General features: G+C 36.6%; 1 protein-coding gene across 1 annotated transcript in view; it reads right to left on the reverse strand.

The window, feature by feature from the left end:
• Positions 1 to 218: 218 nt before the first annotated feature.
• Positions 219 to 12593, reverse strand: part of LOC145249768 (RAD50-interacting protein 1-like) — a 70015-nt gene continuing 57640 nt past the window's right edge. Inside the window, exons 13-14 of the mRNA XM_080111692.1 lie at positions 4343 to 4461; positions 219 to 1023 (exon numbers count right to left, since the gene is read on the reverse strand). Of these exons, the coding sequence (XP_079967818.1) occupies positions 804 to 1023; positions 4343 to 4461 (339 nt within the window). The 3' untranslated portion in view covers positions 219 to 803. The remainder of the gene's footprint in view (positions 1024 to 4342; positions 4462 to 12593) is intronic.

Genomic DNA, 12593 nt, shown 5'->3' on the forward strand with positions numbered 1-12593 from the left:
CTATCTTAATTTCTTACAACATGTTATACATAATTTATTACTATTTCATATACACATATAGTATATATTGCATATATATATATATTTTCAGTATTTATTTCAACAATGCTCAATACATGAGTAGACCTTAGTAGTAGTATAAAAACTACATTTATGGCAAATTCTGCAAAAAACGTGTGTGTTTTATATATGAAGCATATTATAAAAGAACACAGTTAAAAATTGTAAATTATAATTTACAATTTATTGTTCGACAGAATACTTAAAAAGAAATTTTTCGTTTTTCACTTCATGAACTTTCTTTGCATATATAATTAATTTTCATATAATGCAGTTTCAATTTATGCCAGTACCAGCAAATTCATAGCTTCGCTATATTCATTTCCTCTGATAAAAAGAACGCATTCTTTGAAACTCTTCAGATTAAGGAAATCTTAATATTTCTTTTTGAGTATCCTGTTGAATAATAAATTTTTGTAAATTATAATTTACAGTCTTTAATTGTATTCTTCTTTTATGACAAGCTCTATTTCCTAGTTTAGTTGTATTGAGCTTTATAATCTGGCTGGGATTACTATATAGATATTAATATTCATATTCTCTCTATCCTACAGTAATTTTTGGCTTATAAACTTAATTCTTACTTCTTGATTTTGAAGTATATTATATAAATTATAATTTATATGCTATATAATATATTGCACATATATTAAATATAAGTTTTATATATATTTTCTGTGTACAATATATATATAAGTGTATGGACAGCAGTAAAAGAAATGTCTAAGAATACTTCAAAGTTTTTATCCTAATGATAAGTTGGTTCTATGACTAATGATTTCTAAAGCTTTTTCGGGGCTCAGCTTGAACACCCCAATCTCGTATAACGATGCATTCGGGTCTGTCACAGTTGCATTTGGATCTCCGTTGGCCATTCCACGATCTGCTGCAAGCTCCAAAACTTGTTTCAACAAAATGGCTGATCCAACCTTTAAGGTCAACAGGATACACGCTTCTTTCAAGCTGCCGAACAAAAGAAAAGAATAAATCAAATTAAAGATTGTTGTCAAAAAGTTTTCATAAATAAAATTCAAAATTAAAAAGAATTTAAAGAATTTTAAAATCTGAAAATAAATTTATAAATACTAGACTTTTTAGTCCATCAAAAACGGGCAAAGGTTTTAGCCTGTTGACTTAGATTTAGAATGAGTGGTTTATGCCAAACTTCTAGAGTAAATGTGGTATTGTGGTGGTTAATCCCTAACTGTACATTAAACGAATGCCATAATACTTTATTCGTCACACCTTATCAAAAAAGGTCCATACAAAATTTCAGTCAGATCGGCTAAGTAGTTTCCAAGAAAAAGAGTAACTGATAGACAGACTAAAAGAAATACAATATAGAAAGAGAAGAATTGAAAACATCCAATACATTTAGTAGTTATATTTAAAAACGAGTTCATATGTCAACCATCTTGATTTGCAAGTGTTATTTAAAGTTACCAGAAGGAAAGGAAAAAAAGAAAGGGGAAAAAAAAGATCAAATGAACAGAGGTCTTACCGCGTGTGTGTCAGGCGAGGTTGGGCGAAAGAGAGAAATCAAGATGGCGCTCATAGTTTTAAAAGGTGTGCTCTGGTGGAAGTCACGCAAAATCACGTGGGAGACATGTATAAAAGGAGTTGACAGGTTAGGTCGGAGAGAGGCAGACAGACGAAGGTTGGTGTCAGTGGTGATCTCAAACCTGGAGGTTGTTGGCTTGCAAATATGAATTTTTTTTATATTTCTTTAATTTTGCTGTCCTAAACTAGAAACACTTGAAGCTATTAAAATGGGGACTACACAACATCTATGTTAAAACAGACTCTGCCACTGTGTTTGCTTGGCTGAAATCGATGATTTCACATAACAAAAGGATAAGAACGAAAGGGGCAGCAGAGATACTAGTGAAGCGCAGGCGCGCGATGCTGGGTGAGCTGATGCAGGAGCTTTCTTTGAAGCTGCGCGTAATCATGGTTGCCTCTGAGAAGAACAAAGCCGATGCTCTCACAAGAGTGAGAAAAAGCTGGCTTGTGCCAACAAAAAAGCATATTGCTGCAGTGACTCATCTGGATAACTCTGGGGTGCAAGAGTTGCACAATCTGCAACATAAGGGGGCAGAGAGGACCTGGTGAGAAAAGTTGATCTGAGTGTCCCAAAGGAACAAGTGAAACAAGTGGTCAGGACTTGTGACAAATGTCAGTCAATTGACCCCGCTCCAAGGGCGCATGAAACTGGAGAACTAGGTGTGACTGGGACCTGGGAAAGAGTTGCAGTTGATGTCACACATTACCGGGGGGGGGGGGGTAACATGACAATGGTCGACTGTGGCCCGGGGCGCTTCACCCTATGGAAAAGGCTGCGAGGTGAAATGGGCAGTGAAATAGCAGCAGCCCTTGACGTGGTGTTTCTGGAGCACGGTCCAGTGGAAGAGCTTCTAAACGACAATGGTACTGCATTTAGATTGGCAGCAGTTGCGGATGTGCTAAAGAAATGGAATATCCATCAATTCTTTAGAGCTGCCTATAGATCCAGTGGCAATGGGATTGTAGAAAGAAACCACCGGACAATAAAGGCAGTGGCAGAGAGAGGGAACACCTCGCCTAAGCAAGCAGTCTATTGGTACAACATGTCACCTAGATCGGAGCAACAGCAAGGGATAGTTCCACACCTGTCAATATTCAAATACTCCTGGAGGCATCCTAGTGTTGAGCCGGCAAGCAGGGAGACGGAGACAACAGAGACCATCAAACTCGGTGACGAAGTATGGGTGAAGCCCCCAGGGGCGCGATGTACCAGTGGAGCAGAGGACGCATAACTGGGAATAATACTAGCAACAATGTTGCAGTAGATGGAGTACCAAGACATATTCTTGATATCAGGCCAGTGGATAATGAAATGGTGGAAAGCGATGTGCAGCGGGAGGATGGCGAGACACTTCAGAGACCAAGTAGGGAAAGATGACCGCCACAGTGGATGAGGGATTATGAAATGTGATTCAGAGATCAGGGAGGCATGTTGTTTAAAGTTAGCAGAAGGAAAGGAGAAAAAGAAAGGGAAAAAACAGATCAAACGAACAGAGGTCTTACCGCGTGTGTGTCGGGCAAGGTTGGGCGAAAGAAAGAGAAATCAAGATGGCGCTCATAGTTTTAAAAGGTGTTCTCTGGTGGAGGTCATGCAAAATCATGTGAAATCACGCGGGAGACATGTATAAAAGGAGTTGCCAAGGTTAAGTCGGAGGGAGGCAGGCAGACAGACAAAGGTTGGTGTCAGTGGTGATCTCAAACCCGGCGGTTGTTGGCTTGCAAAGACGAATTTTTTTATATATATATTTTTTTTTTTATTTCTTTAATTTTACTGTCCTAAACTAGGAGCACTTTGAGATGATAAATTGTGATTTTGATGATTATTCTGGAATTTAATTGATAAGACAAAGCTTGTCTTTCAACCCCAAAACTACATCCAAAGTTCTGGTTGAGACCATTCATATAAATCTTTTTTTTTTTTTTAAATCCAAATCTATATTATAATCAAAGCTGACACTAGCTATCTCTGAACATACTAACAGAGGAATAGACTAGAGAGGTTTTCATTTTGGAGATCTTTTCAGTTTATTGAATTATTTAATATTGTTTATTTTTGTTAAATATAACTATTAATTTGACCAAAATCTTAAATTCTATTAAACATTTTCTCTTGAAAATTGTAATGCTAATTTTTTCATTGTATTCCTTATAAAATATATAATTGTTCTTCACACTATAATAAAGACTAATGCATATTTATTTTTTATAAATAAATATACTCATCTCATCACAGAAAATTTAGTAAGTAAACAAATTGCATTTTTCTAACCTCTGGATAAAATCATTCCAACTGATGAGGAAGCAAAATGTCAGACAACTCCAATTGTTAAAAATTAAATCAGAATGAAATCATCCACTGCAAATAAAGAGCTAGCAGTAGATGTTTTTTTTTTCTTTTAGGTCATCAGAAATGACAATTTATATATGATAAATTACTGACATAATGCTATGATTTTATATGAATATTAGTGCAAACACTGGCAGAGCATAATTTCTATTTTCTATATATTTCTGTTTTATTAAATAAATGTTGAAAATTTAATTAAAATCGGGCAATTAATTTTTGATGATTAAAAAAAAAAAAAAAAATAAATAAAAAAATCAACACATTGGTCTATGAAAACCATTTTCTAGCAAAGGCCTTTGTATTACAAGGGAGAATGGACATTGTGTTTATAATAATCAGACACATGAGAAATAAAATTTTTAAAATGCTTACAGTCTAAAGTAGGCATCTGGTTTCTGGGTATAATCGCCAAACAATGGGAAAAGATTTCGAGTCAAATCAAAGTGAAGTTGGGCAGCTCCACCATCGCTAAAGTAATTGGACAAAATCACCTGCAAAATAAAATTATTTTTACTCATCAGTCAAATCGTTATGGCGTTTGATATCAGGCAAAGAAACAGCATTGCTCATCAGACTGGAATAGCATAAAAAGGAAATGCTTTTAGTGGCTAAAAATAAAACATAACATCACATGCCTAAGCAATGGAGGACATGGCCAGATGAAGTTGCATCAGCACAAATGTAGCAATATTCAATATGAGTGTGTAAAAATAGTGTTAAACAAAATTTCCATGTAAGGTTGGAACAATTATGAGGTGGCTTCAATAAGTTTCCAGACTTTTTTTTGTACAGGCACTTAAAATTGTCATAGACTCTTGAAATTCAGTATATTATTGCTATACATATTTTGAGATGACTAACTGATTTTTATGATTTCAGGTTCAAATGAACAGCAGGAATTGGAATACACCTTACTAAAACCTGATTGTCACAGCTAGTGAATTTCAAAAATTGCAATCTGGATATGAGGAAACTTTAGAAGAACGATATGCAATAAAATTCTGTTTTAAACTTGGAAAAAATACCACAGAAACATATGGAATGCTTCAGACTGCTTTTGGACCATCTTGCATGAATTGAGCATCAGTTTTTGAGCAGCATAGAAGATTCAAGGAAGTCAGGGAGTCTGTGAGGGATGATGAGAGGTGTAGGAGGAGTATGCAAGACAGAACACTAGAGTTGATTGGCCAAATAAAGAATTTCATGGATAAGGACAATCGTGTGTCTATAAACAATAAGAGCACAGTTTGATGTCAGTGTGGGAACTGTACACACAATTATTTGCAAGGAACTGAAGATATTGAAGATTTGCACAAAGTTTGTCCCAAGGCTGCTCAGAGAAGATCAGAAAGAAAGACATTGCCATGTATCAGATTATATTACATATTCATCCAGTAATGCCATAAATTAATTTTCTTGAAGAACTTCATGCTAAACTTTAATAAAGGTTTTTTTATAACATGTAAAAAGAAAAAAAGAAAAAAAAAGAAAAAAAAAAAAAGAAAAAGGCTACCTTACTCTGCTGAAGTCTTTTGACAAATAAAGACAAAATAGTTGTTACACAAGTTTGACTTGATTTTATTTGTATCTGTGCAGTTATTCACTTTTTCAATCCGTTTTCTAATTTTTAAAGAGGGGGGAGGGTATTGTAAACTATTTCCTCTGGGACTCCTTTGTCAATAATATAAGAATTGAAGGTTACATATGGAAAATCTCATCCCCCTCCTCCTACTACTACTTGTTATTCAATTGAAAAAAGGAAAAGAAAAAAAAAAACAGAAAAATTTGTTTATCACTTATGCACCAAATTGGTACATAAAAATGCATACATACTTGTTCAATTTTTAGCAGGGAACTCAATTTAACATAATAGACAATATTGGATTATTGTAACGTTGCCGTTACATACAAACAAGGAATAAATAAAAATCCGGATTGGCATTTTTTCTTTCTCAACAAAAGTTTTTTTATTACCATTATAATTGTTTCAACACCACTTAAAAAAAAATCTCTCGCCATTGTCCATCTCACCCAGCATACACTTTTCTTCTCCGACCTCATGCCAGCCGTAGCCAGCCATTTCTTGCCTTTGCATTTACACGTCCATTCTCTTCTATGACCACTTTGTTTCTGTCCCAAGTATGTGTTGCATTTTTCTCTTCTATTTTTTCCTTTTTCTTCTCGCGCCAGCTTGCGTATACTTCCTAATTTGCATATATTTTTTTCGGCTACTGCTGCTAATATCTTTGCATGCTCCTGCTGATATTTTCCAACACTCTCACATGCATTCTGTTACATTATTTGCAAATTGTGTATATTTTTTTAATCAACTTGTTAATGCAGGAGGTTTTATGTAAGTTTAAAATGTATAATGATACCTTCTTCTAGAGTAGATATTTATCGAGGATTTCAGCATCCTCTAAAATATTTCATTTAAATACAATTTTTTTTATTCTATATATAATTAAAAAAAATATGTTGGAATTCTATATTGATAAAACACCATATTTTCAGATAAAAAAAATTATTCATATTATTTAGATTCTTCAGACTTCTGTTCTCATCTTGAGTGTTATTTGCAGGTTTTGATTGATGCAACCTCCGACCTTCTTCAGATACCTTGTTGAACTCGAAATTTTTTGTCTACATTACAATTGTGAATCACTTAAGATTTCTGCCTAGTCATGGCTGATAGAACAAGAGCATGCTACCCTGATGCATTAAATAAAGGGTTCTGCTCGAAATTCTGTGCAGATTACAAATTCGAAAGAAAGACCCCCAGAATTCAATAGAAAAATTCCCAAGTTTGACAATATACACCTGAAGAAGGTCTGAGGTTACATAAACTTTGTGAAAATAAAACTCAAGATGAGAACAGTAGTCCAAAAAATCCAAATAATACGAATAATCAATCTTAATTTTAAAATTTCAGAAATATAAAAAAATTATTATTTTCAAATTTGCCATTCTATTTTTTAGGATAAGGCAGGGTTGATGTACAAGATTGAGGTAAAATGGATACTTGCTAGAAATTATGAAAAAATGTTTTGTAAATGGGTCATTTTCAGCAAAAAAAATGAAGTAAAGGAAACAGTTCATATGCAAATAACAAAAAAAAAACAAAAAAAACCCTTAAAACCTTAGTAAAAATTGAATGATTAAAATAAAAAATTTTTAAATTATAATTAGAAAACCTTTTCCTTTCAAAAGTAAGATAAAAATATTCTTGTGTAAGCATGCATTAGGTGACATATTTAATAGGTTGCATGTTTGCAATGTATCCAAATAGCAGGCTTGATGTGGGAGAGGTATTTAATTAAGGGAAGAGAAACCACAAAAGAAATTAGAAATATGTCTGATCTGGAGTTTTAATGATCCAGAATTTAATTTTTTTTTTGTAGAAAATGTAATGTGTTTATATATTAGGTTTCTTGCTGTGGTTATACTCTTCCAAATTCGATGGCTATCCAGGAAACCCTAAACAGTATTTTTTTTTAGGTTTATAGATAAGACAGCAAAATCACCCCCTTCATCCTTAGATGCCAGAAAGCCTCCTACTCTAATAGTTTCTTTCTTTGGACTGCTAAACTTTGGAATTCCCTTGCTGTTTTCTGCTTCCATGACTGCACTGACATGCAGGAATTTAAATTTAATGGGAAAAGACATCTTGCTAAACTTCCCACAATCCTCTGCCCACTTGGTTTTCAGGGGAATTGTTCTCAGAAACAGATGGTCTGTTTGTGTTTGGTTGGATTCGTGCTTTGATTTGGTTAGACTAAGAATTCTCATTTGCAAATCCGTTGCTCAGTTCAAGAAAATGAGTATCATTGTAACCTTCAATAAATAAACTTTTGTTACCTATTTTAAACTGGAGTTACAATTTTATTTGAAGAGAGAATTTTTCTGTTCCAGCACTGGCTGTGACTACACAATTGATACTTGGACCAGCAGAATGAGTGGACAATCATGGCCTGTGCAGTGAATGCACACAGATGAATGTTCAAACTTAAGATGCGGCCATTCAATATGCATTTGGTAATGAAAATGCTGCATTAGATTGATAGAACAACTGTCCAATAAATGGACAAAGATTCTGAAAGAGATGCATGGATGGATCTCAAAATAAAATGCTATTTCAAACTTAAGCGAGACCAACTGAAAGACAGAGCGTCTTATTTTTTACTTTTTTTTTTTATTACATTTTCCCCCCAAATAAGGCAAATTGCCACTTTGGTGTAGGGGGCTACTATCAGGGGCAACAACTACTGGGGTACTATGTAGGGATTTGGGCAGCAAGATGTCGGTTCACATTACACTTGAATTTCTGCATATCAGTACAGTTGGGGAAGCAGGAACCTGGAATGGAATTCCAGAGTCTAGCGGTTCTGGGGAAGAAACTACTGAAGTAGAAAGATCTTTTACATCTAGGGATCTCTACTGTGTGGGGGTGAGATTTAGCTGCCTGTCGGGTTTGTCGAGGGTGTCTACATTGACGATGGGACAGAGGCTGAAGCTTAGATGCCAGTTTAGGGCCTATCAGATTGGCGACTCTTTTGAACCTTGTCTAGGAGCGAGAGACTAGTAGCAGATGCACCAGCCCAAATGTGACAGCAATACTCCATACATGGACGAATGGTGGCCTTATAGAGGTACAGGATACTTTCGGGTGTTAGTAGTTTTCTAGCATGGTAGAGAGAGCTTACCTTCTTTGCAGCGGCCCTGGCAATGCTTTCAATGTAATTGTTCTAACTCATGTTTCCTGTGAACGTTAGGCCAAGGAGTTTGAAAGATGTACTCTCAGATAAAGAGTCACTGGCCATTGCTATTGGTGGCAGAGAAGGTTTCTTATAATTATTGAAGGAAATCAGTTTAGTCTTGGCAGCATTGAATGTGACCATCCATTTTTACCCCATTCCACTACAGATTGGAGGTCATCCTCTAGTGTTTTTGCCATTTCTTTAGATATGTGTTCATTTGTTTTCCTGTCATGCCTGTTATAGAGTGTGGTGTCATCAGCATATATACCCATCTCAGAGGCAAGTTTGTCGGGGAGGTCATTTATGAATATTAGGAACAATAGAGGTCCAAGGATAGACCCTTGCAGCACTCCCGCATTTATATCATATTGTTTAGATGTACGACCGTCGAGGACAACCTGAATTTTTCTCTTATCTAAGAAGGATTTAATTATGTTATGTAGTCTACCAGTGATACCGTATGATCTAATTTTCCTGAGGAGACCCTCATGCCATACCCTGTCAAAAGACTTAGATAAATCTAGAGCTACCGCTCTGCCCTCCCTTGCTTTGTCTAGAGAATGGTATATACGTTCAGAGATTAAAGTTAGGATGTCTGCTGTGGAACGGGCTTGTCTAAATCTATATTGTTGGTCAGTCAGAAGTTTAGCATCTGTAAGGTGATGGACTAGAGCATGGTTAATTATGGTCTCAAATATTTTGGCAAAAAGTGAGAGGAGGCTAATGGGGCAATAATTTGATGGATCACTTCTTTCGCCAGAATTCTTGAATACTGATACCACAGAAGCAGTTTTCCAACAGCCCGGAAAGCCAAGATTCATTAAGGCATTTGTTGTAGAGTTTGGAGAGAACTGGATCTACTTTGGCTGAGCACTTTTTTAATAGCACAGCTGGGATGAGATCAGGTCCACAAGCTTTTGAAGTGTCAAGGTTTTTTATGATAGAATGCACCTGAGCAGGGGTGATTTTTAGATTGTTAGCGTGATGTCTTCGAAAAGGAAAGTTAGGTAGGGGGTGGTTGGAAGGGTCCAATATGGAGTTTGAGGCAAACCGACTGGCGAGCATATTAGCCTTCTCGGTTGCTGAGCAAACAACCTCATGATTGTTGGTTAGTGGGGGAATTGTTGATTGCCCATTATTTACTACACTGTTGTAGATTTTTCAGAAGTCTCGAGTTCCTAATTTTTGTGCTTCAATGCGTTTTTTAGTGGTTTCAGTAAATTCTCTCTTAGCTGTCGCTATTTCTTTCTTAACGTTACTTCTAGCTTCTATATACTTCTGTTTGTTTGAACTGGACTTATGTCTTTTAAATCTACGGTATGCATGCTGCCTTTGAGCAATGGCAGTTGCGCAAGTAGAAGTAAACTATTGGGGAGAGTGGGGCTTGCTATAAAATTTCCGCATGGGAACATGTGCTTCAATTGCCCTTTTGAACCATTCAGTTATCTCATTTGCACAATGTTCAGCAGGGAGAGAAAAAATATTTCCCCATGGGGCATCTCTGGTAAGATCTCTGATACCTTCCCAGTCAGCCTTTTTGTAATATCTCGTTGTTTTGAGCACTGGCTCTTCAGTTTTGGGTTTAGAGTTTAGGGCGATTTCGACCATTATCACTGCATGATCAGCGTTCCCAAGTGGGCTGTCACCATTCATTATACATTCATCGGGAACTGTGGTCAGAAACAGATCTAAAAGTGATGCGTTTTGTTCTTGCTGGTCAGAGAAACGGGTTGGAAACGTAATCATTTGTGATAGGGAGTGAGATATAGAGAAGCTTTGTGTTGTGCTGCCCGCTGCATCTGTGTAAGTAGAGAATCCAAGCCAGTTTTTGTGGTGGACATTAAAGTCACCAAATACATGTACTTGTGCGCTAGTGTCAAGGGAGAGTGCTGTGTCTATGCTGTCAGAGACTTTATTTATTATGGTGCAGTCCTGGGTCGAGGGAGAGCAGTAGAGAAAATAAAAGTAGTTAATGTTATGTTGCATGTTTAGTCTAAAGCACATAAAGGCTTGATCGTCCGATTCTAGGTTTGTTTCTCTAGTAAAGGGGAGGGTGTTATGAATGTAAACTCAAAGTCCGTGCATATGTCTGTCAGAGTCCTTACGGCAGAGTGGGAGATATTCAAGCATGTTAAAGTAGTTAGAGCGGATGGAGGAGTGTAGGTTAGTGCTAAGATATCCAGGGTATTTGTTAGGAGAAATGCTTCAACATCAGTTAAATTAGTTCTAAGCCTACGGATGTTTGTGAATGCAAGCCTCAAGGGAGGAGGCAACTTGGATTTGTTTGACCCTAAGCCTGGTTTAAGCTTATTTTTTGATTGTACTGTCATCATGTTTTTAAAGAGTTTCAATTAGGTAAGGGGGGGGGTGAAAAAGAGGTTATGCGGGGTATCAGACATGCATCACAAGTAAACCATCAGCTGACCTTTCTTCAACTAGGACTGTGGCCTCAGGAAAGCCCATCGGGGATGAGTGCAGGGTCCCTTTCCATGCGCGACATGGCACTACAAACATCCCAATATTATACAACTGTTGATGGAGCAGCCGCTCTAAGCGCTACCAAAGAATTAGGGCTTCTGTACTACCAATTGGAAACAACAGTCAGGAACTGTCAATCCGATACCCTCAACCCATCAGAAGAAGGTCAACCCAATCTAATTGCACAGGCATATGTGATACTCAAGCACTCTCAAGTGCCCAGTTTTGAGGGATGGGATGTGTCGGGGTGGGGAAAACGGTGTTCATTACCCTAGACAAGAAACAAGATTTACCACTGAGTGTTTTATCGAATCATTGTGATAGCGTCTCTGCGCCTGACTAAATAGGCAAAGAAGGAGTATGGAAGCCGGGCGATAGACAGAGCCTATCTACTCCTTAAGCAGTTTAGGTTTACAGACCGGTAATTTGTTTGTGTTACCAGCTCTAGGAAGGTTGTCATCCAAGACTGGAGAGGCCTCCCTCCCCTTAGGTTTAGTTTCAGTTTTCCTTCTCCTAGACGGATGATCTGGGAAGATCTACTGGGTCCATCAGTCTAGGGCGGGTATTGCTCAACACCTGGATCCTAATCCAGGTATTTCTGTGACCCCCGCATGGTTAGTTTGTAGAGGTTATATATCTACTGAATAGTTACACTCCTCAAAGTGATTTAGGGACATTGTTACTTAAAAAAAAAGCTCATGCAGTGGAAGCCACTATGTAACCAGGCTTGTTAGAAAGGTGTTAGTACGGATTAAGACTTTTACCTTTAGATTTTTCAATTTTTTATTTTATTTATATGTTAGCTTAGGTACAGGATAACGTTACAGTATGAGTAGGTATAAGGTATTAGGAATTGAGCTAAGAATTGTGCCCAATCTCTGTATATTTTAGATTACAGGAGGGTTAAGGTGTAAGTGCAGTACAGTACGAGTATAACTAAAGGTAAATTTTAAGTCATGGCGTATTCCGTATGTATAATTAAGTAAATAGATATTTGGGCAAGTTTTCAGTAGATGCGAATAGATAGAAGTTGTAGGTGTTAAGTGTGTTTCTACTATTGAAGGAAGATAATTTCAGTTTTCATTTAAGAGTCATGGAGCGTTTTGCATAACAAGGAGTATCGATTCAGTTTTGTATTAATCATTGCAAAACCATCTAGGAAGAGGCATTGTTATGTAATGAAGATCGCTTTGCATCTGAGTACAAAATGTATAGACACATATCAGAAAAACAATGACGAATATGACAAACCAATAGAGCACCTTATAGAATTGCTAGGAAGCATTGAAAATAAAAATGCAGCTATTCAATCTGTACGATTAGTGATAAAAATGTTATTTCAAACTTTAGTGTGACTGACATGTTGGGTTATCTCCCTTTGTATTAAG

The sequence above is a fragment of the Euprymna scolopes genome, chromosome 28, assembly GCF_053919585.1.
Source record: "Euprymna scolopes isolate OS-2025 chromosome 28, ASM5391958v1, whole genome shotgun sequence".
Classification (NCBI taxonomy): domain Eukaryota; kingdom Metazoa; phylum Mollusca; class Cephalopoda; order Sepiida; family Sepiolidae; genus Euprymna; species Euprymna scolopes.